General features: G+C 38.0%; 3 protein-coding genes across 4 annotated transcripts in view; all 3 read left to right on the plus strand.

Annotated features, from left to right (window-relative positions):
- The window catches only part of LOC121262558 (leucine-rich repeat receptor-like serine/threonine-protein kinase BAM2), a 100,260-nt gene that overhangs the window by 43,554 nt on the left and 29,698 nt on the right, over positions 1-27,008 (plus strand). The gene's annotated exons all lie outside the window — the stretch shown is intronic.
- LOC121262559 (leucine-rich repeat receptor-like serine/threonine-protein kinase BAM1) overlaps positions 1-27,008 on the plus strand; it is a 119,923-nt gene that overhangs the window by 17,693 nt on the left and 75,222 nt on the right. The window contains exons 2-3 of one of the 2 annotated variants that reach the window (XM_041165082.1): positions 9,288-9,515; positions 9,660-11,694. In XM_041165082.1, the coding sequence (XP_041021016.1) occupies positions 9,288-9,515; positions 9,660-10,750 (1,319 nt within the window). In that variant the 3' untranslated portion in view covers positions 10,751-11,694. The remainder of the gene's footprint in view (positions 1-9,287; positions 9,516-9,659; positions 11,695-27,008) is intronic. The other variant, XM_041165081.1, reaches the window with a different exon arrangement.
- LOC121262156 (receptor-like protein 20) lies at positions 10,878-11,830 on the plus strand. The gene is made up of 3 exons (XM_041164562.1): positions 10,878-11,468; positions 11,589-11,717; positions 11,804-11,830. The coding sequence occupies exons 1-3, from the start codon at positions 10,878-10,880 to the stop codon at positions 11,828-11,830; spliced, it is 747 nt and encodes a 248-aa protein (XP_041020496.1).

The following is a 27,008-nucleotide window of genomic DNA, read 5'->3' on the forward strand; positions in this document are numbered from 1 at the left end:
GTTGGGTCAGGCTAGGCACACCTGAAGCTCAAGGCAAGAGGCCTTACAGGTATAGGCCCGAGCTTAGAAAGGGGAGAAATATCCCTTCCAATCATTTTTTTATTGAAAGAATTGAAGACTTCTTTTTTTCACTCGTCGAACTTTCTATCATCATCATTATAGTAAACATACATTATTTATCCTATTTTAGACTTAATTTAATTTATTTTCAAAATATACTAAGAAAGTTATAATTTTTAGGGGCCTTGCTCTTTGGAGGGCCTTAGACAACTGCCTATTGGCCTAACCATGGACTTGGCACTGGTAAAAAGATAAAGATGAAAAAGAATATTTATTGGACAAATTTTAAAACTTTGATTACATCAGACTCCTAATTTAATATTCGAGCAAGTTCAAACTTGTTAACGAGTTGTTTGATTTAAATAAATAGATTTTTTATATTTTATTTGATAATTTTATCTGCAATGTTGATAAATAAACTTTGAGTTTCTACTAATATCTTTCTAAAGTTTTATACACCAATATTAACAATTAGATTCATAAAGACTCAAATAACATCTTTAATATTAGGAACATGATTTCTTATACGTCTTTTTAAAATATTCTTATTATAATGATGGAGTTAATTAATATTATAAAAAATAAATGCGAAATTATTCAAATTTATATGAGCTTATACAAGTCGAGCTGATCTGTATAGAAGTTGTATCATTAATAATGAAGGGAAATCTTTGCGTTGGGACTGAAGTCAAAGGGTAGTGTGATGTAGTGTCGGAGGTTCTGGAAATGGAAAGTTGTGATGGGCATTTTGATAATACTCTTGATGGTGCTAGTGGTTTGGAGTACAATTCTGATGGTGAGGTGGTGGGTAGGGGGCATGAGGTGACGAAGGAAAAGGCTTATGATTCTGACCTGAAGCCTCCTGGGAGTAAAACCAAATGGAACGAACAATTGAACCATTGTGTTCGACATTCGCAGCGGGTGACTACCCGCACCTCTAAGCTTAATTTATGATCTAGATGGTCTAGAAAGAGACTTAAGAGTTTAGTTAAAAAGTATCAGGCGACAGTTGTGGCAATTTTGGAACCTTTTCACAAGGAATAAAAAATGCAACGACTCGCGGTTCTCTTTGAGTTTTCGAAGTATTGCTGTAATGAGTGTTCAGGGGGTAAAGCGTGGCTTTTCTGGAATGATGATTATGAGTTTGAGGTGCTTCATATGACTGATCAATCCCTTTCGGGTTGGTTTTGTTTGGGTCCTAATCGAGTTTTGGTGACCTTTGTTTATGCCAAATGTACTCAGTTAGAACGACGTGGTTTATAGGGTGAGCTTGAAAGTATTTGTACTGTAGAATCTCAATGGTTGGTGATAGGGGATTTTAGTGCAATACGCTCGGATTCAGAACGTATTGGGGGCATCCACATCCATTGTCGGCAATGTCTGATTTTAGTGTAAACTTGGATAATTGTGGACTTGTAGAGATGAGAGTTCAAGAAAGAAGTATGTCTTGGTGTAATGGCCATGAGGGTCAGTTCCGAAGTTGGGCCCGATTAGACCGAGCGGTGATGAATATTGCTTTCTCTAATTTATTTGGCATGGCTTATATGGAATATCAGATGAGGAAGTCATCTGATCATTGTCCCATGGTGGTTCATTTGTGTCTGCCGAGATACTCATATGGTCCTTCTCCTTTTCGCTTTCAAAATATGTGGTGCTCTCATGAATCTTTTTTGAAGTGTGTGGAGGACGTATGGACTCAACCAGAAGTAGGCCGTAGTGGTTTGTATAAACTCATTGCTAAACTGAAGAAAGTGAAGTCTGCTTTGAAACTTTGGAACATGAATATTTTTGCCCGTGTGGATCTCTCGATTAAGGCACTAGAGGAGAAGGCGGAGTTCCTCAATTTCTAACTACAGGATAGACATGATCCAGATGTTGAAGTAGAATTTTTGCTTGCTAAATAGAAGTTGGCAGAATGGAAAGCACGACAAGAAATTAGTTTGGCTCAAAAAGCAAAGAGGAAATGGTTACAAGAGGAGGATCAAAATTCCAGATTTTTTCATGCGTCTATTAACCAACGTTGGAAGAATTCTTTTGTGTCGTGCATCAAACTTATGGATGGAACTATGCTGTCAATACCGGAGGCTATTGACAACGAGGCAATAGATTTCTTTCAGAATTTTTTGTCCTCAAGGCCGATTGTGCAGCTTGCGAACCTTTCGGAGTTGGTAAGTCCTGTGATTTCAGTTGATGAAAATAATATGATTTTCGAGAGCCCGACGGTAGATGAAGTTAGAGCAGCAATCTTCTCCATTCTGAAGCATAGTTCGCCTGAACTGGATGATTTCAGATCTGGTTTTTATATGTATTTTTGGGAGATTGTGAAGGATGATGTGGTTGAAGTAGTGAGAGATTTTTTTAGTGGTGCGACGTTACCAAGGTTATACTCGTCTTCTTTTATTGTTCTGATCCCAAAAGTGCCGGACCCAAAGAGCTTCGACAAATTTAGGCCTATTACCCTTTGCTTTGTGGCTTATAAAAGTTTTTCTAAGATTTTGGTTAATAGGATGACTAGTTTGTTGTCGAAGCTGATTTCACAGGAACATGGAGCTTTCATTCCTGGGTGTAGTATTTTCGATAAATTTTATGCTTACTCAAGATATGGTTCAGTCATTACACAAAAAGATCCAAGGTGGCAATATTATGTTGAAGGTCGATATGGCTAAGGCGTATGAAAAAGTTCACTGGGAGTTTCTTTTACAGGTCCTTAGTAGCTTTGCTTTCAACGATAAATTTTGCAAGTTCATTGCGGAGTGTGTCCAATCTCCTTAGTTTTCTATTATGCTTAATGGAACCTACAAAGGCTATTTTCATCCTTCTAAAGGTTTGCAGCAAGGTGATCCGCTTTTGCCATATCTTTTTATTGTTATGGAGGAAATTCTTTCTCGACTTTTAGCGACTAAATTTGGGGAAGGATGGATTGTCAAGTTTTACCATCCAATTTGTTGGTTTTCGCTAATGGTGATGCAAGGTCGTTTCGGATGTTGTTGCGGGCCTTAGAGAAATATGAAAACTAGTTGGGCCAATTCTTCAAGACGGAAAAATCTTCTATTTATTTTTCAAAGCAGATCAACTTAGCACGAAGGTGTGAATTGTTGAGAATTTCAAGATTTGTGGAAAGGTCCTTCCCGGCTACTTACCTTGGAGTACCCTTAGTGACTGGGAGACTCATGGCTAGGTCAATTGAGCCACTGGTTAATAAAATTTGTGATAAGGTGTGATAAGGTGGCAGGTTAGAAAGTTAGGTTGCTGTCTCGAGGAGGTCGATTGATCTTGCTGAAGTATGTGCTTTCTTGTATGGCCACTCATTTATTAGCTCTGCTTAGTGTTCCATTGGTTTCTTTGAAAACAATAAACTGCATTTTATCGACTTTCTTTTGGGGGGGAGAGCAATGGCAGGGTTAAGAGGAAGTGGTACCCTTGGTCCAAGATGTGTTTGCCGACTCTGGAAGGGGGTTTGGGACTCAGAGAGTTTGTGGACGTACAACGATCCCTCCATATGAAATTTGCATGGCGCTTGTTGATGTTGGATAATCTATGGACCCGGTTCTTAAAGGCTAAATATGTGAAACATGGTCATCTGACTCTCACTAAAAATACACCTTCTTGCTCTCAGTTCTGGAAATCGGTGATGAGCGTTATGCCGAACGTTTGTGATAATATTTGTTGGCGTATTCAAGAGGGCACAAAGTCATTTTGGTTTGATCAAAGGCTTGAGTCTAGGCCATTATACTTACGTGTTCACACAATTATAAATCATTTGCTTCAGATTAAGGAGTGTTGGGGAATTTTGGTTGGAATTTCGAATTTTTGGGGGAGTTGGTGGGTAATGAGGTTCTAAGGGAGATTATTAGCTCTATTTCTGCAAAGAGGGAAGGGGTTGATTGTCTCATTTGGAAGCCGATGTCGAATTGAGTTTTTTCTTCAGCGAGTGCATGGGAGGTGATCCGTTTAAAACAAAAGAAAATTACAGGTATGGAGTGGATTTGGCATAAACTTTTACCAAAAACAATCTCGTCGTGCATGTGGCAAGCTTGGTTTCACTATTTGTTAGTGGATTCTAGAGTATAGAACTGTGGAGTGCAATTGGCTTCTAGATGTGATTGTTGCAATGCCAGGAACGTGGAGACTCTTGAGCATGTTCTGTTCTCTGGTGAGCTTGCAACTCAGATTTGGGAGAGAGCGACACTGGAGATGGGACTTCCATTTATGTTTGTAGGAACTTGGTGGGGACGCGTTCTCCATTCATTTTCGTAGGACAGGAAATCTTCTCCAAGGGGCATTTTGATTGGTCTGTTACCCACTATTATTACTTGGAGACTGTGGCACCGTAGGTGCAAAGTGCGAATGGAAGGAGTTGCTTTTTTGGTGGAAGGAGTGTGGCTTTCCATCAAATTTTGGCTTAGGAAATTGTTTATGGAACATATGAAGGGAGGGTCCATTTCACCTAATGATGAACGGGTGCACACTAAGCTCGATATTCCACCGGTTCTGAATCAAAGATGCAGGCCACGTCTGGTTGCGTGGAAAAAGCCAGCTAGTGGATACATGAAGCTGAATATGGATGGGAGTTGTAGGGGCAATCCGAGTTCTTGTGGGGGAGGAGGTGTGATCTGAGATGATTTTGGTAATGTTAAAGGTGCTTTCTCAGCTTGTTTTGGGCAGGGAACGAATAATGAAGCCGAGTTTCGTTCTCTACATGCGGGAGTGGTGTTTTGTAAAGAATTGGGATTTTTTAATCCAGAAATTGAGTATGATTCTAAAATAATAGTTGACTGGATTCTTTCAAAAAATTGTACTGTTCGGTATCTTTGGGAGTTTTGGGAGGAAATGATTAAAGTGCTTCAGGGTGTTGTTCACTTTATTATTCGACATCAATATCGAGAAGCAAATCAGGTTGCAAATTTCCTGACTTGGCAAGGTGAAGCAGGTTTGACATGTATATATGAGGAGGGTGGGCTACTCCCCCGTCATGTCAGGGGTATCCTTCTATGTGATAAATATGGCCTCCCTAGCATTAGAGCTTAATTGGTGTGTCAATTGTTCACTAGGTCTGTTTTGCTGTTTTGGTCTTGTTTGTTTGGTTTCTTTGGATTTAGGTTGGATTGGTTGGATTTATAACTACGGTTTTCCTTTGCCATAAGTGAGAGTAATAAAATTGGAGAAGTGTCACTCGTAGATAGGTGGCCCTGACTCTTTCTAAAAAAAAAAAAAAAGTTGTATCATTAATAAATTATCATAATTTTGTGTTGACGAACAACTTGTTTAAGAAATGAATCGAGCTTAATCGTGTATGACTGAGTCGATCTCAAGCTTCCTTTTCTTTCTTCTCTCATACTTATCATGCTTAAGGTAGAGAGAGAAGCACTGTAATGTATGTTGCATGCCCTTCCATTTGCAAAGTTCAAGTTGCAATTGAAAAGCCCCAATGAGTGGTAAATTGAAATTATCTTTCTAGTTCACCTAAGCCCATGTGAGAGTCGTCGATATTTGCGCAACATGATTGCATTATTTCTCGTTCCTGCTCACAAAGTTTAAGCATATATGGGTCAAAATGTAGCACAAGCCTAAGTTGATTGGAAATGATAAATTTTATTATTTAATTTACAGTCAAACAAAAAAAGAGAATATGAACCCGACATGATTTAACTTACAGATGTTTTTATAAGGTTGGGTTTGGTTTGTTGTTGGACTGGATCCATATATATATATATATATATAAATGTGAGACTCGGATTGAGTTCCAATCTAGCTTTAACTTTTATTCTTTTTATATGATTATTTGATTATAATGGGTGAAAGTAGTTTTATTATAAGTTGAATACATAGTTTAGAAGACTTTATCAAGATATGAGTCAGTAGTCTGGAGTCGTTAGAGTTATAAAGCAAAAAGCATACTTTTAAGTCCAGTCAATAAATGTTAAAGATTCAACAAATAAAGCAACTTTAATGAATAAACTTTGGCAGAAAGTGCTTATATATGACCCTGATTATTAGGCTAGGCTGTAGAGATCATCGATAGTTAATTATTAATTCAAGAGAGTACTGCTTGACTTTGAAATTAGCATAAAGTAGAATGAGTGCATGTGCAAGAAAGACATATAACTAGAAAATTATATATAACGTGATCCTCGATAGTGGAAATTAAGGACGAAGCTACTGATGATGAGCAATGAGGTTCCGACTTCCAACCAAGTTGCATGCGTTGGCTTGGCTATACTTTTACTCGGTCGACCGAACGTCTTGAAAACGTCGAAATAATTCTTTTATATTTGAACAAGTTTGAACTTTTTACGAGTTGTTTCATTTAGATAAATAGATCATTTATATTTTATTATTTAATTTTATTAATAACTGGTCATAATTTATGTTAACAAACAACTCGTTTAATAAATGAATCGAGCAAAATTAAATCAAGTTTTATGAGTCGATCTCAAGTTTCCTTTACATTCTTCGATCATACTTCTGTTTAAGATAGAGAGGGAAGAGCTCAAATGTCTGTTGCAATTGAAAAGCCCCAATCGGTCGTAAATTGAAATATGGTTGCAAGTTCAGCTAAGCATATGTGAGAGTCGTCGATATTTGCGCAACATAGCATTATTTCTCGTTCCTATTCGTGAGAGACGTTTGGATTCGTAGCTCATCTCACTACTATTCATCACTATTCAGCAACTTTAACTCACAAATCTTACTACTATTCACAACTCATCTCATTACTATTCACAATCTATCTCAACTCATCTCAACTCATTTCAAGTCATCTCAAGTCATCTTCGAATCCAAACATCTCGTTGATTGGAAATGATGAATTTAATTATTTAATTCAAAAGTCTAACAATAAAAAAAGAGGAATGCTACATATAGTCGTGGAATATGCAAATGTCATACAGTTGCTTTGAAAAGAGTAGGGTCTCCTATTAATAAATTATTATTTGTTTCATATGAATACCATATTTATTCATCTTTTTTAAAATGTTTGCGAGACGCTTGCACACTCACAACTGTAACTATCATTTTTCATAAAAAAAAAAATATGAACTCAAGGTGATTTGTTATGGTAACATTAACTTACACATGTTCTTATAAGCTTGGGTTTACTTTTCTGTTGGAACTGGACCCATTGAATATGAGGCATGATGGATTTAGTTCCAATAGAAATGAGATCCAATCTAATGATTTTTTAAAGTTACAAGGTAAAAAATAAAAGTAAAAGAATCTTAAGACCTATCTTCCAACATTATTAGGATCATTAATGAAAAATATATCTTATAAGTTAATCCAGCATCCAACAAGCTTTACGAAGATATGACTGATCGTCTTGATTATTGGGAGCCACTAGACTTTGTCAACAAAGAAGTATTCCAAGAAGATTCCTCCATCCCCAACAACCTTTTTAATTTACAATCTAACAAATAAAAATAATATGAACCCGACATGATTTGTGTGACTCGGATTAGTTCCAATAGGAATGAGATCCATCTTGCCAGTTTGAATAGTTATTCTCAGCATACTTTATTATTATTTATTATTATTATTTTAGTATTTATTATTTATTATTTTATTCTACTATTTATTACTATTTAATATTTTTTCATTATTTCTTATTTTTTTTATTATTCATAAAATATCTGATATTACCTCATACCCAATCGTAACAAGGTATCTCCATGTTAACCAACAAAACTGTCCCTTTGAATTAATCGAAAGTTGAGAAATGCAAAGTTAGTCAAAAAGACAAGTATGAAAGGGAGCGTGCGGAGAAAAGAAAGAAATTATTTTCTGTTGTAAGTATAAAAAATACAGAAAAGGAGAAAATAGAAAAATTAAAACTACTATATCTTAATGCCTAATGGTGTGGTCTAAAGAGAATCGTGTCAATCTCCACAAAAATATATGTGAATTATTGTTTATTTATTTTTTGTTATTTGATTCTTGTAACTATTTGTTTATTTATTATTCGTTATTTGGGTGTATTGATGTACAAATAATATGTTTGCATATTATTATAACAAAACTTAATAAGTTGTAAATATGTTTAGTATAGTTTTGCTTGTAATTGGAAAAGAAAAGGTTTAAAAATTTCAAATTCACAAAATCTAATGAGATCGACCCAGTTAGAGTAAAACAATCATAACTATTGATCCTAATAGGAATGAATAAAAAATTTAAAAATCCGACTCCGCACCAACTCCAATAAAAATGATTCGGAGTCTGATTTTATTTTTTTTAATTTTTTAGTTGAAGTCAGAGTTAGAGTTAAAAGCATCACCCGACCAACTCCAACTCCGAATCTATCTCCAATATTGTACATATGCTATAAGAATATATATTTATCTATATATTGATCATATATGCTAGTATAGTTTTATAATTATATAACTAGAACTTATATTGTTAAATTTAATAATATATTAGTATGAGCGAATTATTATAAAATAATATATTTACCCTATAATATAAATAGACTAATAATAGTATTTGTAAACATCACAGTATTACTAACATACATAATCAAGTATAGAAATGAGTTAGACACTAGTATTGAGATAAGTCTAATATAATAAGTTAATAATACATAATACTCATTTACTAAAGTATAATAACATGTAATTAGACACTACAAAGTCTAGTATATAATTCAGTTAGAAATAAATTAAACACTAGTATAAAAACATGTAATTAGACATTATAGTATAACTCTAGAATATAAATTAATAACACATAATACTAATTTAGTAAAATATAATATCATATAATTAGAAATTAGAAATAAGATTAGTATACAAATAAGTTATAAATAAGTTAAACACTAATAACTAAAATATTTTATAATTAAAGATTTACTATAAATACTGATGTGCAATGACCATTAACAGGGGCATTTTGTTGATATTAATCGAAGAGTTTTGATTATCTTTTTAGTAAACTTCAAAATCAAAAGGTCTTGTTTAAAAAAATCGTTTAATTTTTTTTTTTTTCCCAAATGACCTTTATAAAAGGCTTCAAAGTTCACACTTGACTTATTACAAACATCTTTCTCATTCTCGCTCCATATCTACTTCTTCATTCCCTCTCCAAACCAAATCAAGAAATTAAAGAGAAAAATGAAAATGCAATTCCTCCTTTCGCTTCTGCTTCTGTGCCTCCTCCATGTCCATCCAACCCTTTCTAGCGGATACCTCCTCCCGGAATACAGAGCCCTCCTCTCCGTCAAATCCTCCATCACTGTCTCGGAGGTCCTATACCGTTGGAGATTGGAAACTTGACCAACCTCAGGGAGCTCTACATTGGATACAATATGTACGAAGGTGGCATACCCTCGGAGATCTGGAACCTATCGGAACTAGTTCATTTCGAAGCCAGAAACCGTATTAACTTATCCGGCGAGATACCACCGGAGATCTGGAATTCGGTGAGCTTGAAATCCTTGGACTTGTCGAATAACGTTTTTACAGGCGAGATTCCAGCGTCGTTTGCCGAGCTGAAGAGCTTGAGGCTGCTGCAATTGTCTGGAAACAAACTCCACGGCGCTATTCCTGAGTTTATTGGCGACATGCCGGAGCTGGAGGTGTTGGAGTTGGGGCGGAACAACTTTACAGGTGAGATTCCAGCGTCGTTTGCCGAGCTGAAGAGCTTGAGGCTGCTGCAATTGTCTGGAAACAAACTCCACGGCGCTATTCCTGAGTTTATTGGCGACATGCCGGAGCTGGAGGTGTTGGAGTTGTGGTTGAACAACTTTACCGGGATCATTCCTCAGAGGCTGGGAAAGAATGGGAAGCTTCAGCTTCTTCATCTTTCATGGAATAAACTGAATGGTACTCTGCCTCCTGATATGTGTTTTGGGAATCGGCTTGAGGTTCTGTTTACTGAGGGAAATTTATTGTTCGGTCCAATCACGGACTCACTCGGGAGGTGCGAGTCGCTGAATGATATCCGAATGGGGCACAACTTTCTCAACGGTTCAATGCCAAGAGACCTTTTCGGTTTGCCCAATCTCAGCATCGTGGTGCTGCAGAATAACCGTCTGACCGGGAAGTTTCCCATTTCCTCAAGGAATAATTCTCAATTGTGGGCAGTAGATATTTCTGACAACATGATTCATGGGGAAATACCTAGTTGGATCTGGAGACTTCCTTATCTTCAGATTTTGAATCTTTCTCATAATTGTCTAGAGACTCTAGATGTGAATTTAAATGCTCCCAACACTTCCCAATCCTCGTTGAGCCTCCTAGACCTTCACTCCAACCAGCTCCAAGGTCAACTTTTAACTCTCCCATTGCATTTTCTAAACGTCTATGAATTCTTCACTGTTTCAAGGAATAAATTTGACGGGACTATTCCTACGTCACTATGCAGCGCTACCAATCTTGATGCTCTAGACTGGTCCCATAATCACTTGATTGGCACTATTCCCCAATGCTTAATTGAAATGAGTAAAAATCTAAGCGTGATGGATTTAGGGGGAAACAATCTTACTGGATTAATTCCTGATTCTTTTTTCAGACTACTCATGTTCTTTACAAACTTTGGTTCTGAATGGAAATCAACTGGAAGGAGAGCTACCAAAATCCCTAGCCAAGTGCAATACATATTTGAAGGTTTTAGACGTTGGGAACAACCGCATTCAGGATACCTTTCCATGTTATTTGAAGAGCATAGACACATTGCGAGTCCTTATTTTGCGATCTAATCAATTTTATGGGTCTATTAATTGTCTAGACGCTAATACCACCTGGTCCAACCTTCAAATTTTAGACCTGGCCTCAAACCATTTTGTTGGTAAGTTTCCAATACGTTACTTTTCTAGCTGGAAGGGAATGATAGTAACCGAAAATAATGCTGGACTTGACTATTATGTAAGTTATGCCTCCACGAAGAAGGCAGTGCCAGTTTACATCTCTCAAATTAGGGTCAATCTTACATTAAAAGGTCAAGAATTGGAGTTGGTGAAGGTCCTAACTATCTACACCTCACTTGACCTGTCGTGCAACAGTTTTGACGGACATATACCTGCGGAAATAGGAGAATTCAAAGACCTATATGCCCTCAACTTATCTCACAATGCTTTTACAGGTCAAATCCCACAAGCTTTAGGAAACATTACTGCTCTTGAGTCACTAGACTTGTCGAGCAACAAGCTTATTGGAGAGATTCCTCTCCAACTTGCATATGGTCTTATTTTCCTGTCAACCCTTAACCTTTCGTTCAATCAATTGGTGGGAAAGATTCCACAGATCAAGCAATTTACTACATTTACAGAAAGTTCATTTGAAGGAAATATACGGTTATGTGACTTTCCCATGAAAGAAAAATGCATACCTGAAGAATTGGGACCGCCACCTCCTCCATCTAAAGAATCTCACTGGAATTCAATTGATTGGGACTTCTTAAGTGTTGAATTGGGATTTGTTTTTGGCTTCGGGATTTTATTGGACCTCTTATATTTTGGAAGAGGTGGAGGAAACGCTACTATAAACATGTCGACGACATTGTTTTTAAGATGTTCCCTCGGACATACTTAAGAATAGAGAATCATCGAAGGCGAGCACACAGGAATCAAGGACGACAAGCACGAAGGAATCAAGGTGGGAGGGATTAGTGACAGTTACGAGGAGCAATGCTCAATGACGTCAGGTATGTCTCCAATTGATTTTTTGGTATGCAATTAAATGTTGTCCGTAGTGATGTATTATAAATTAGCAATATTGTTGAAATTCATAAGGCATGATCTCCTACATGGCAGGCTAGCCAGCTTGAACTGGATGTATAGATCATTACAAAGTTGTTCTGGGAAGTCCTAATTGAGAAATACTACTAAATTGTATTTAGTAGTATGGCCTCGATCGTTAATATAAGAATTTAGACAAATTTAGCAAAATATATGGAACGACTTTCTGGTTTGCATAACTTGTACGTAATACTCTCCGCATTGAATTAGCTAACTTTCCTCCATACCATTAATTACGAGCCTATAACCCGCGCAACGCACGGAACGTTATTTATGCTGAATTTTGTAACTCTAAATAGTTTATTATACATAATCACTTTCACAACTTTAAAAAAAAAATATCAAATATATATAAAATAGAATATGAATATATAAAGGAGTTCACTTTACCAATAAATATTTCATAATCAATTTATAATATTAAAATGTAATATATATATATATGTATATAATTGTAAATTAGATTATATTAGTATGACACAGAAAACATATGCTCCACCTTGCCAATTTCACGACACTTTTTAGTTTTTAAAGAAAAGTTGGAAGGAAGTCTAAAAAAAAAATATTCCTACGCAACTGGAAATTTAAGGATCCAGAAACGAAACTCCGTAAAGGATAACAAATATTTACCGGATGATCTTCTGAGGAGTAAAATTAGACTCCCACAAATGATTCGGAATTGCTCCTTTCCATGTCGCTCTGAACCCGATAAGCGACTTAGAGGCATCTGACTCTGATGAAAATCCAGCAGGTCCAACTAAAATCAAGTGCTGAACATGAGCGGGATGCTAAAGATTAAAAAAAGAAAATTAGTATCAGAATTCAGAAATGATACTTTATATTAATTCTAGAACTCAAACAATGATGGGAGGAAGCGATTACCTTCAGAGCATATTTAGCTGCAACATACCCTCCAAATGAATGTCCAAGCAATACAAAGTTGCTAAGGTTTCTGGCTTTTCGTCATTCCTCAAAGGAATCAATGAACCATGCCTCAGTTCCTGCATTGCCGATCGCAACAACAAACTCAACCTATATTCTATTCATGTGCTATAGTATCTTATCCCATATTTATAAACAGGCAGTATATAGTGACTTCTGTGACTCCATGACCGCGTGAAAATGGTATTGTGTTAAAGCACCTTGTACTCTGATTGAATGAGATCGACGTCGTCTCTCTTAGACACTTAAAGTCACTTTCAATTCCACGAACTACTTCACTTCCACACACTTCGGCACTCTTCCACATACCCCTTGACACGACTTCTTCCCCCATCTGTTAGGGCTTCTCGCCATCGGCATCGTGACATATTGCCTCTCGCCGTAGAAAACAGTGAGTACTCCCACACCGACTTCTTCTCATTGTCATAACACAACAACATTCCCGAAAAAGAAGGAGGTATAAAAAAACCATGCCATAGTCGTTTAAACAGCCTCTGCCCTGCAAAACCCGTCAATGAAATCAGTCTATTTCGCCAAATACCAGAACACCATAAACGAAGTTGACGATCTGTGAGGAAAAAAAATATTGAGAGAGAGAAATAAAGAACAGGCATTTAGCATACCCGGGATTTGATCAGTATGGGTCTATTAATGATGAAAACTGTATGAAGCCCTTTGATATTGTTTCCAATACTGTATATAACGCCATAAAGGCATTGAGAAAACCGGCGATTGCCGCTGTGTTGTTGGGGTTGTTGTTAATGTATGACCCCAATTCGGCTTTTGCCGCCTCGGGAGGCAGAGTGGGTGGGAGGTCGTTTTCGTCGCAGTCCTCATCGTCTTCTTCGTCGAGGAGTTACTCAATGCCGAGGACATCGAGCCCGGGGTGCTCTGTTTTACACCACCAAAAACAGAGGAATTTTCTCCCCAGCTTGAGCCACATCGCCAGCCCCACCTCGACGTCGCCACTTGCATAGACAGCGCCACCGAGCACGCCACGCCACCCCCAAGCCGTTGCCTCTCTCTCTCTCTCTTTCTCTCCGCCGTGAATGACAGTTCGCTCTCCCTTCTTTTCTCCTCGTGCTCTACCACCACTCCCAGCCGTGCTGCCGTCGATAGTCACCCAGGCTGTCGCCACAAGTAACGATCTCTCGGTGAGGAACTCTCCTCTCTATGGTACGGGTTTAGGTCTGGAAGTGTGCTTGGGAGTGGTTTCTCTGATTCTTGTTTCTCTACATGGGAGTGCTTGGCCATTTGTTTTTAACTATCTCGACGAACTTTGGAAATATACTATAGAGCACGTTGACAATTGCACCGCTTGACCCATTGTAAATATGTTGAATCATTGCACCTCTCGACTCTTTGCAAATAAAAGGAATTATGGCTAACTGTAGTCCTGAATCAGATTCTTCTAAGCGGTGCTCTTATTTTTTTTTACATCGATTGACGTCTAAGCCGTGCTCTAAATCTTTTCCAGCGATTGACGTTTGGTTCTTCAAAGTCTGGCGCCGTGGGGTGGCTTGGTTGTGGGGGAAAGGTTACTCTGTTTCGGAGGTGCAAAACAGAGTGCTTCACCATTTGTTTTTAACTATCACTACGAACTTTGCAAATAAACTATAGAGCACGTTGACAATTGCACGCTTGACCCTTTGTAAATATGCTGAATTATTGCACCTCTTGACTCTTTGCAAATAAACGGTTTGCAACTTTGCTAGTTCATTGCACTGCTTGAACCTTTACAAATAAACGATTTGCTGGTTTGTAAGATGTGCTGATAATTTTTGGATTGTTTAGCCGATTTTTGAGGACGGAATGCCAATTCAGCAAGTTAAAACTTGGCTTTTATATAATTAAATAGATTATTTCTTTCTTTAATTTATTATTAATTCATCTCTTCATTGGGAGAGAATGCAGAGAGCAATCAAATTAAGGAAGAGAGAGAGAGAGAGAAAATATTAATCTATTATTTATTTATGCAACAGTACTAGTTAATTTTTTTGGGAGTTTTAGCTGAAAGTTGTTTTAGCTAACGTTTACATAACTCAATCCTAAGAGCATTGAGCATTGGTAATGACTTAACCAAATGTCCATATAAATCTATAATTTGGCTATATGTGAGAAAAAACATCTATGTTGGACTAGCCAATGGTCCAAAGCTCAACATATGAGTTATAGTAATTTTTTAGGGCTCTCCATTGTTGGCGAGACACTGTTCACCCTCCATCAGACTATTTTATTATTTTCATCAACCTCCCCCTTTATCTTTCCCTCGTTCTTTTCTCTATCTTCAACCCGCAAGCTTCCTAGTTCTGTTGCCTCTCGAGTCTTCATCCCTTGCTCCTCCTTCGACCCTCTTCTCTCCGAGGTCGTCTTCTTTCCCATCTTCTTCCAGGCCAAACAAGTGATATATTTTGAGAGTTGAAAACCCTCTGGCCAACTTCTATCTCCTGGGCGGTCTATTAACACCTTTTTTGTTCAACTTCCGTCTCCCTCTCTTTCCCAATAATAATTTAGGGACGGATTTTTGGAAAAATGTTTGCGGAAAAGGGAAAGAAACCCAAGGTCCCAGAGATGGTTAAGGTGGTGAATTCCAATGACATTGACGATGTCTGCTTTCTCCCCGTCGAGAAGTTGCAGGAGGTTCAAGATGAGTTATTAGCTATCTAGCTGTGAAAGTGTTTGTTAATTTAAAGATATCTAGTCGTGATTGTTGGGTGGAAGAAAGGTTAACATTATATGTTTGTTAGCTTCATAAAATTCTAATTTGATCCTTAATAATTAGCTACAACTAAAAAAGTTGATATAATATTATATTATTATTTTGACTTGAAGATGACTAGTCTAATGTGGATTCACCTAGCCAAAAGTTGATATTCTAGCCAAACTTTGGACCTAGCCATTGCCAATGCTCTTAGAGCATTTTTATTGGATTATGCAAATACAAATCCAATGAGGAGTTTGGCTAATAGACCCTAAAAATAGTCTACATTGGATTATGTAAATCCAAAAGATATAACATTTAGCTATAGTGTTTTAGGATTGATGGTTATATTTGGTGAGTAATGCTACATATAGTCGTGGAGTGCGTAAACACCGTACAGTCACTTGAAAAAAAAGTGGGGTCTACCATTAAAAAATTAATTTTTTTTATATGGTTCCAGTATTTATTCACTTTTTTCAACGCGGCGCTTGCACACTCACGACTGCGATTATCATTTTTCATATTTAGTGGTCACTGTAACTAGACCAAATTGATTAAAAAATATTTTCTCTCTCCTTTGATACTTCCTCCCGACCGCATTTTCCTTTCTTCCTCCCGCAATATTTCTACTCCACATTTCTTCTCCCCCATTTTTTTCTTCCTTTCATTTCTTCATTTCTCCATACCACCTTCCCATTGCAGCACCTGCACATTCTCCCAAGGTACCGAAGGCCACCAGAGGCAAGAAATCGCTTGGTCAACATCACCCCTAACCTTCTCTCTCTCTCTTCTACCTCGAAGTCGACTAAATCTAAACCCTAATATTTCACAGCCCTTCTCTCTTCATCTCTATCTAGAATTTGCCTTATCCATCTCGATCTCGATCAATTGCAGGTACGAGCCCTAGTGTTTCCTTGTTCAGTTGGTTCTAATATTCATATTCGTCGATACTTGTTGTCCTGTTTGGAACTATGTTATCTGATAATTTCAAGCTATCTAAGTTCAATCGATTTATGACTTTTTGATCAAAATACACTTTCATATCAAATCAGTGCATCCATCACCATCTTACAGTTATCAAATGCTCTCAACATTTGTTCAAATGATAAATATAAAAAGTTTCTCTGTAACTCATGATATTCTAAACGGAGTGCCAAACGTTGTCAAAATGGTACTTTTGGCGAGGAATCAAGAAAGAAAAATCCACAAATACGAATGACATCTACGTTCTGTAACTAGCGATAATCCCGACAGAGAAATGTAACTTGTGTAATAATATATTTAGATCAACTTATTGGGTTGTATCATGTGAGTATAGAGAAAGAAGGATGTGCTTCTGTTATCAGGCAGTGTTTCTATGTTATTTGTTCTGGTGACCTCGACTCGAATGACTCTTACTTCAAAATTGAAAAAGCAGTGGTTCTACCAATCACTACACCTAGAGGGGGGGTGAATAGGTGTAATCCAATTTTGAAGGTCTTTTCAATAAAAGAGACAAATAAACAGTTAATCAATTAACACAAATAATCAACACAATGATTTTGGTCACGAAGTGGAAACTCATTTGAAGAATTTTTTCAAATTCTAAAACCACTCCGGGTGTAAGGCACCACCTAAAATCCACTATAGAAAAAGTTTATTACAACCAATTTAGAGACACTCACAAAACCTTTGTAGTGGCTAAACTTGGCTTGCAATATCACAAGTGACCCACTTTATCTCTACAAGCATGTAGTGCCGGAACTCCGACCTTCTATAGCTTCCTAGGACTACCTCTCGATTTCTGCATTAACAGCAGCTCCGGACTCTTCTGGCCAATCAAAAACATCCACTTCAATAGACTTTGAATAAGATTTGATCTTGAGTGTGGTGTGATGGAGATGTGTTTGTCCAAGAGAGATTCACAAGGTAAGGAAAGGTTTCTCTCTATGGCTCTTGGCAACTAAGGTTTTTTTGCTCTGTTTCTCCACACCAAAAACAGAAATAAGATGTTCTATATATAGTCCAACAAATCATGGTGCTCAAAATCTTAAATTTTAAGTTGTCTTGAACATTGGCTCGAGCGCAAGTCGAGCAAACCTCTCTAGAAGAGTTATGCTCAAGCGCTAAGTCGAGCGCACATCGAGCGAACCTCTCTGTATGGGTTCAGCTTGAGCGTTGAGTCGAGCGCACATCGAGCGACCCTCTCTGGATGGATTCAGCTCGAGCGCTGAGTCGAGCGCACATCGAGCGAACCTCTCTGGAAGAGTTCTGCTCGAGCGCCATGTCGAGCGCACATCGAGCGAACCTCTCTGGATGGTTCCGCTTGAGCTCTACATCGAGCGCACATCGAGCGAACCTTTTTGGATGGGTTCCTCTTGAGCGCCAGTCGAGCGCCAGTCGAGTCGTGTTGAGCACACTTCAATCTTTTTCATGTTACACCGCTTCAACACTTGTTACAACTCAATTTTACACAGGTTTTTACAAGAATATGCCAATCAACTAAATTTTTCCTCAACAATCTCTCCCTTTGGCATTTATGTGACAAAACCTCTAACTATACATAGGACCTAATCCTGACACACCCCAAACAGGATTCCCATGATTCAGGTATAGTCTTGAACACGTTGAGATATTTCTGCAAACACTTAGCAAATGGTTAAACGTACCAACAAAAATATGCAAGAAATAATCTCATAAGCATAAAGAATGTCTGTAGCACAGTTTTCATAAGACTTTTCATTAAGAAATTAATCAGACATTGAGTTCAATAAGACAAACAATAGAAGCACGAGCAGCATGTGATACAAAAACAAAAGCTGCTCCCCCACAAAATAATGTGTTACTAACAAAACAAAAGCTGCCCCTACTGCTTTCTTGCTACTCCCCCTACATCTATACTACTTCCCCTTTTTGTCACAACAAGCCAAGGGTCTTAATTATCACCATCACTCTGACTGCCGCCATTATCATCAAGGTGCTCTTCTATATTGTTGAAGCGTTGAGTTAGAAGCAACTGCAGGCTCTCAACTTTAGCATCAAGCCTATCAAATTGGTCTTCAAGGCGAGCAAGGTACTCAAGGACCTGCTGAAGGTTGGGCTCGGTCAAACCAGGTGCCGATATGGATGGTGCCGAGCTATGAGGCTGTGAGCTGGATGGCCGAGAGCTCGATGGCTGAGATGAGGGTGGTGGAGGATGCTCAACATTCAGAGGGTGAGGGGCAATGTGAGCACGACTCAGTTGCATGGTCCTACGACCAATAGGAGCCTTAAGAGGAATTCTAGGCTCATGAGGAAGAAACGTAACTGACTGGGAGATGGCTAACCGAGTGATGATGTAGGAAAATGGCAAACCAGATCGTGTTTTAGGAGAATTAAAAGCCTCAAGCAAAACCCAGCACAGATGACTCCCCAGATCCATGGAGACATCATTGATTAGTGCATATAGAAGAGTGGCACGGTCAAGACCCACATCACTCTGATGACCAGTAGGATATAGATTTGTAAGGACAATCCTACTTAGAATGAGATATTCAGGTGGAAATCTCACAGTTAGAAGTGGTGACTCACCATCCCAACTAGTAGGCGTACCATACAGACATTGAGCAATGACTGGCGGACTGGGAGGAGATGTCCGTGTATAGGGATACGTAGGATTTGACACACGCGGGGCATTTAGCAAGTCTGCTAATATGATCAGAGTCACCCGGAAGACGATATTCCGGAGACTAACATCGAAAGAGCCATCATCAGAGATGGCATAAATATTGGAGTAAAATTCCTGAACCATCTCCTCAGAAGGAGTGGGATGACCAGTGGACAAGACCTGCCACTGGCAAGACTAAAAAATACATGGAATAAAAGTCTCAGTAAGCTCACCAAGGGAGACTTCACGCTCAACAATAAGCGAATGGTGAGAGAAGTTTTGAGTGTAAAGCTCTCGTGCCCGAGAATTGTGGAAATGTGCTTGAGCGGGGGTAGGAGGATTTTGGCGTGGACGAACACATCGAGACATAACTTTTGCTGTGGACATAATCAGTGACTGTTAGACAAGGCTAAAGGTATTTAAGACTCGATCTATGCATGTCCAAAATGCAAAATGCCCAATGCATGATCCAATGCACATGTCAAATGTCCTTTGCCAAACACATTTCAAAATGCACAATGCACATGACCAAGAACACAATTGCACAACCCATTTCAATACCCAACAAAAACAATTCCAAGGTTGGGTTTTAAAACCCAATGGAAGTCCCATGGCCCTCCTAAAGACAAACCATCTTTAAACACAAATCAATTTCATGGCAAACACCCTCCCAACACTAGGATAGACATGAAATGAGCATGGGAACAATGCTATGATAATGCATGATGAAAAAGTGAAACCAAAACACCATTGAGGCATTTCACCGAGCACTTGGAGTGCATTCAAGCAAAAACCAATTGAAAAACCCCATGGGAGTTCCATGAACCTCCTAAATACAAAGACAATAGGCAATGGACAACCAAGGGTTCCAACCAAACAACAAACACCCCCCAAAAAAATTCTCCATTTCGAAATCCAAAACAAAATTCCTAATTACCAAAATACATGTTTATGGAAATGCATGATGGAAATGGAAAATAAAAACAAAAAATGACTGAGAAGAAGTAAAGATGAGAGACTTACCGTGATTAAGATAAGATTTCTTGAGAGAAATCTAGTGAAAACCACACACAGAGAAAAGAGGGAAGTATCGCACAAAGAGGGAAGAGAAAACGGCGCAGGAAGAAAAAGAAATGAGGGAAAAAGGAAACAACAAGGGCTTTTAAAACGTTTTCGCTCGAGCGGAGTTTAAGTTTCGCTCGAGCGGAAGCCCAAAATTTTCACTTCCTGCTTCAAAATTTCAATGTAATGCAAATATTAATGAAGTCAATTTTCAAATAAAAAATATATATCAAATGTAGAAGAGCATCATATCCTCATAAAACACGTAGGTAATAAACACAAAGTACCATAAGTAATAAAGACACGTGTGTTAATAAAGTCCTTGCTCAATCAAGAAATTTCAACCGAAAAGTGTGAGAGGGGTTGGGCTGTACAAGAAACCATAAGTGTTTGGGAAGTTCTTCCAAGATGCAGAAAGTCAAACCTAATGCTGCTAGAACCTGGATGCTTCTGTTTGATTACCTGTATCAATATCAAGATACCTGTTTTCCCTTCTTTATCATTATTATTATTATTATTATTATTATTATTATTATTATTATTATTATTATTATTATTATTATTATTATTATTATTTTTATTATTTTTATTTTTATTTTATTTACAACATCATCTCTTTTTCTTTTTCTTTGCACAAGAGAACAATGGTGAGGTTGTCTAGCCCGTGGTCAATTCTGTGTGCAGGTAGAGCTTCCTAATACTTTTGATTGCCTCCCCAAAACTCACAGTGGTGAAACGTCGATTGACCAAGCAGGGAGCGAAGTGTGTGATGCTAGTCAAAAATTACAAAAGATACTCATGTTCCAAACATTTGTAAACCATAGATATATGATACAATTCTCAAAAGACATATGCACCTAGATTTTTAGAATTAACAGCACTAACAACTTATATCACAACCATGGAGTGCATGTAAATGCAGTAATAACAAAAATGAAATACGAAAACGAATAACCACAAAATAACAAAAATAAATGCATGTAAAGCATGCAATGCATGTTATGCATGTTTCAGCCCTCATGTCAGTGCACAAATACCAATAGCCTTTATAAGTAATTCAAACCGAAGCCCATCCAATAGTTTAGTAAAAAGGTCGGCTAGTTGGTGTTCGGTGGGAATGTACTCAAGAGTCACAACATGTGTTTCTACCAGCTCCCAAATAAGATGATGTCTAATGTCAATGTGCTTGGTCCTAGAGTGTTGGACAGGATTTTTTGAAATTTTTATGGCACTGGTATTGTCACAATAAATGCTCATCACACCTTGAGTAACGCCATAATCACATAGTATTTGCTTCATCCACAACAATTGCGTGCAACAGCTGCTTGTAGCAATATATTCAGCCTCAGCTGTGGACAGTGATATGGAGTTTTACTTCTTGCTCATCCAGGCAACAAGGTTTGTGCCGACATAGAAACACCCACCATAAGTACTTTTCCTATCATCTATATTACCTGCCCAATCAGAATCTGAATAGCCTGCAAGCTCAGTATTAGAGTCTCTAAAATACCAGGTCCCATAATTGATTGTCTCATTCACATAGCGAAGTATGCGTTTTACAGCTACCAAATGTGATTTCTTGGGATTGGCAGCACAGACCCTAACACTAAAAGCGATGTCTAGTCTACTTGCAGTGAGATACAGTAGACTCCCAATTATGCTCCTATACAAGGATTGCTCAACATTCTTGCCTGACCCATCAGTGCTAAGCTTAACACTCGTGCTCATGGGGGTTCTGGCATGACTTTTCCCCTCTAATCCAAATTTTTTGATTAATTCTTTTGCATATTTGGATTGAGATATAAACGGCCCATTATCTAACTGTTTCACCTGGAGTCCTAAGAAAAAGGTTAGTTCACCTACCATGCTCATTTCAAATTCATTTTTCATTTCTTCACCAAATTCAAGAGCCAGGGCATCAATAGATGATCCAAATACAATGTCATCCATATAGATTTGAGCAACTGTCATGTCTTCTCCAACTTTTTTGATAAATAGTGTCCTGTCAACACTTCCTCTCAGAAAATTGTGATCTTCTAGATACGAAGTTAGCCTCTCATACCAAGCTCTAGGAGCTCGTTTCAAACCATATAAGGCTTTCTTCAACCTATAGACATGATTAGGATATTTTGGATCATTGAAGCCCTTTGGTTGTTCGACGTACACTTCTTCTTGGAGGATCCCATTCAAAAATGCACTCTTGACATCCATTTGATACAGCTTAAAACACATGTGGCATGTAATGCTTAACAATATCTGGATAGATTCAAGTCTGGCAACCGGAGCAAAGGTCTCGTCAAAGTCTATTCCTTCCATTTGGGCATACCTTTGAGCAACTAATCTTGCTTTATTTCTCACTATTTTACCATTCTCATCCGACTTATTCTTAAAGATCCACTTAGTGCCCACCACATTGTGATTCTCTGGTCTTGGCACCAAATACCACACATTGTTCCTCACAAATTGGTTTATTTCTTCATGCATAGCATTCAACCAATTCTCATCATTTAAGGCTTATTTGACTCTTTTTGGTTCAATTTGTGAGATGTAGCTTGAGTGAGCCAACTGATTTATCACTTTCCTCCTCAGCCTCATCCCTTCATCTATGTTTCCTATGATGTTATCTTGGGGATGATTTAACTTTACTCTTGAAGAAGGCTCCTTTTGGTTACTCACCTTTTCATTTGAAGAGGTCTCTAAGTTCTCATTTAGTGCACCAAAATCTTCTTGTCCAGTTTCACTCGATGGGTGAGTTGGCTCTTCCTTTTTCAATCTCTCTCTCCAGGAGCATCATTCACCACCATATTTATGGACTCCATAACAGTTTGGGTGCGTAGATTGTAGCTCTTATAAGCACGACTGTTTCTGGAATATCCAAGAAATATTCCCTCATCACTCTTAGGGTCAAACTTAGCTAAGTTTTCCCTATCTCTCAAAATGTAGCATTTACTTTCGAACACCCGGAAGTATTTCACATTAAGTTTCTTTCCTTTCCACATCTCATATGGTGTTTTGGAAGTACTTGGTCGTTGATAGACTCTATTCACAATATGACATACTGTGTTCACAGCTTCTCCCCAGAAGTGAGTAGGTACATTTTTACTGTGTATCATGACTCGTGCCATTTCTTGAATAACTCTATTCTTCCTGTCGACCACTCCATTTTGTTGTAGAGTGATAGGGGTAGAAAATTCTTGATTGATACCTTCTTCATCATAGAAACTCTCAAGATTTGAGTTTTCAAACTCTCTTCCATGATCACTCCTAATTCTGACTATTGTTTTCCCTTGCTCATTCTGAAGTTTCTTGCACAAAGTTCTAATCACATTAGAAGTTTTACTTTTTTCTCTCAGAAATTCTACCCAGGAGTATCTGGTGAAATCATCTACCATTATCAGTATGTATTTCTTTCTCCCCAGGCTCTCAGTTCTAGAGGGTCCCATAAGATTAATGTGCAACAACTCTAATGGTCGTTCGGTTAGGATAGCCGTTGTATTCTTGTGAGCTGTTCTAACTTGTTTTCCCAATTAACACGACCCACACACAGGAGTCTTTACTTTACCCAGCTCATGCAATCCTACCACCATCTCTTTCTTGGCAATCTTAGACAGATTTTTATGATTCACATGTCCAAGTCTTTGATGCCAAAGGTCAATAGCCTCACTCTTAGCACTATTGCAACTTTACTGAGGTCTAGGGGAGATGCCATAACAATTATCAGATGTCCTTGTTCCTTGTATCATGCAATTTCCATTATTATCTGAAACAATGCACATATCTTTTGAAAAACGGACTTCTGCACCATTATCACACATTTGGCTTATACTGAGGAGATTTACTTTTAATCCATCAACAAACAAGACTTCTCTCAAGCTGGGCAGTCCAGGTATTTCAATTTCACCCCTTCCTATTATATCAGCTTTTCCACCATCTCCAAATGTTACTCTTCCACACTTGTACTCTTCAACCGTTTTAAATAGACTTTTATCACCTAACATGTGGCGAGAACATTCGCTATCAAGGTACCACATATAGGTGTCTCTGGTCTTTAGAGCAATGTGTGCCACATGGCACATGTGTCTTTCTCCAGTTCTGACCCACGTGTTTCTAACTTTTGGAGAGCTGTCCTTTTTGTTAGTTGACAGTTGGTCTATCTTGATATTGAGCATCTCATTTTGTCTAGTTAAGGCCCTGACTTGACTCCAAAGATTCAAATGCCCTCTTCTTGATTCGCTATTTCCATCTCTCATGGGATTCCTCCTAAGCTCATAGCAGTTTGGTTGAATGTGACTAGCCTTACCACAATTATGGCACACGTAGTTCTCTTTGCGATCTCTTTGTCCCCTGAAAGATGAGGCATACTTAAGAGTAGTTATGAGATTTTATCCATTTTTGGAGAGTACACATTTTTACTTTGAGAGTGTGTATGATCATACATGGTATATCTCTTCAATTTAAAACAGTCTGCTACAACATGACCAGTCTTACCATAGTGGTGACAAACAGGGCTTGTATTTTGAACTCTTGACTTCTCGTGAGACTGAATACCCATTTTTACATACGAGGATTTGTTACCCTTGTCAGATGGATTAGCAGTTTTCCTGAAACAAACACAGTTTTCCTCCTATTTTTATAGCAGACTTTTGAGGTAGTAGCTGCATCAGATTTCTCTACATCATATCCTAGCCCACTCTTGTCACCAGGAGGCTTTCCTGACCTCAGGATTTCATCCAGCTTTTCTTTCCCAGTAGACAAAGATTTTAGTTTATCCTTCAGCAAAATCATATCACTTTCTTGATTTTTTAATTCCTCTTCTAGAGAAATATTCCTCATTTTCAACTGATCAGCTAGACCAATGGCTTCATTTAATTTGCCTTGAAGCCCTTCATTTTCTCATTTGCTGAAGTCTATCTCCTCAATATGCGTTTTGTTGCGTTTTCTCAATTTAACACATTCCTTGTACAACTTCTTGTAGACTTCTTGCAACTGATCTTCATATTCAAATTCATTTCTAGATATGCTCCCATCATCAGACACTGGTTCACTACATTGACTTTTGCTGCTAACAGAAGCAGTGAATGTTATGTAGTTAAGATTTCTTTTTGGAGAAGAGTTATCTGATGATTCACTCGACTCTTACTCACTCTCACTTAGAGATGCAATCTTAGCTCTTTCTTTTAACTTTTTGTAATTTGCACATTCCAGACGAATGTGTCCAAATCTATGACATTCATGACACTGCACCCTTGATTGTATCTTGTCTTTATTTGCTCTAGTGTACTTCTCAGTGCTTCTCTCTTTGTTCGCTGAACTTGAGCCTCTATTATATCTTTCAAATTTTTTCTTCTCTGGCCTCTGGTTCTTGTTGTTTCTAGCCACAAACATTTTCCTGAACTTTTTAGCATAGAATGATATTTCTTTGTCACTCATAACCGACTCATCGGATGACTCATTTGACTTCTCTCTAATGGTATTGAGGGCTATGGACTTGTGTTTCTTGTCCACAGAAAGGGTATGTTTATATGTTTGTAGAGAGCCCACCAACTCTTCAATTCTCATACTGTCCAAATCTTTGCTTTTTTCAATAGCAGTAACTTCAGGGCGAAACCTCTCAGGAAGAGATCTGGGGACTTTTCGAACAATTCTGTTCTCAAGAATTTTGTCCCCTAAATTAAAACGAGAATTGACAACATCATTTAGTTTGACATAAAAAGCATCAAATGTTTCATCATCCTTCATTCTAAGTTCTTCAAAACTCGTGGTCAGCATTTGAAACTTAGAATTCTTTACAACCTTGGTACCTTCATGGGTAACCTCAAGAATGTCCCAACCTTCTTTGCAATTCTCACACATGGAGATTCGCTTGAACTCCTCCTGGGACACAGCCATGAAAATCACATTCAGGCCTCTGTTATTCCAACCACACTCATTTATTTCATCCATAGAGTAATTATCCACACTTTTGGGGTTTAAACTCCTTCAATAATAGTAACTGGTTCTCTCCATCCTTTTGTTATGGAAACACACACTTGTTCATCCACAGATTTTAGGAATGCTCTCATTTAAAATTTCCAATAAGCGTAGTTGTTTCTATCAAAATATGGTGGCGATGTGAGAGATTGAGACTTATCCATTTGAACCACTACAACAGGATCACACTCAAGAATTTAATCCCAGCGAAGTGAACCCGCTCTAATACCAACTGAAAAAGCAGTGGTTCTACCAATCACTACACCTAGAGGGGGTGAAGAGTTGTAATCCAATTTTGAAGGTCTTTTCAATAAAAGAGACAAATAAACAGTTAATCAATTAACACAAATAATCAACACAATAATTTTGGTCACGAAGTGGAAACTCATTTGAAGAATTTTTTCAAATTCTAAAACCACTCCGGGTGTAAGGCACCACCTAAAATCCACTATAGAAAAAGTTTATTACAACCAATTTAGAGACACTCACAAAACCTTTGTAGTGGCTAAACTTGGCTTGCAATATCACAAGTGACCCACTTTATCTCTACAAGCATGTAGTGCCGGAACTCCGACCTTCTATAGCTTCCTAGGACTACCTCTCGATTTCTGCATTAACAGCAGCTCCGGACTCTTCTGGCCAATCAAAAACATCCACTTCAATAGACTTTGAATAAGATTTGATCTTGAGTGTGGTGTGATGGAGATGTGTTTGTCCAAGAGAGATTCACAAGGTAAGGAAAGGTTTCTCTCTATGGCTCTTGGCAACTAAGGTTTTTTTGCTCTGTTTCTCCACACCAAAAACAGAAATAAGATGTTCTATATATAGTCCAACAAATCATGGTGCTCAAAATCTTAAATTTTAAGTTGTCTTGAACATTGGCTCGAGCGCAAGTCGAGCAAACCTCTCTAGAAGAGTTA

Source organism: Juglans microcarpa x Juglans regia, chromosome 4S (genome assembly GCF_004785595.1).
Source record: "Juglans microcarpa x Juglans regia isolate MS1-56 chromosome 4S, Jm3101_v1.0, whole genome shotgun sequence".
Taxonomy (NCBI): Eukaryota; Viridiplantae; Streptophyta; class Magnoliopsida; order Fagales; family Juglandaceae; genus Juglans; species Juglans microcarpa x Juglans regia.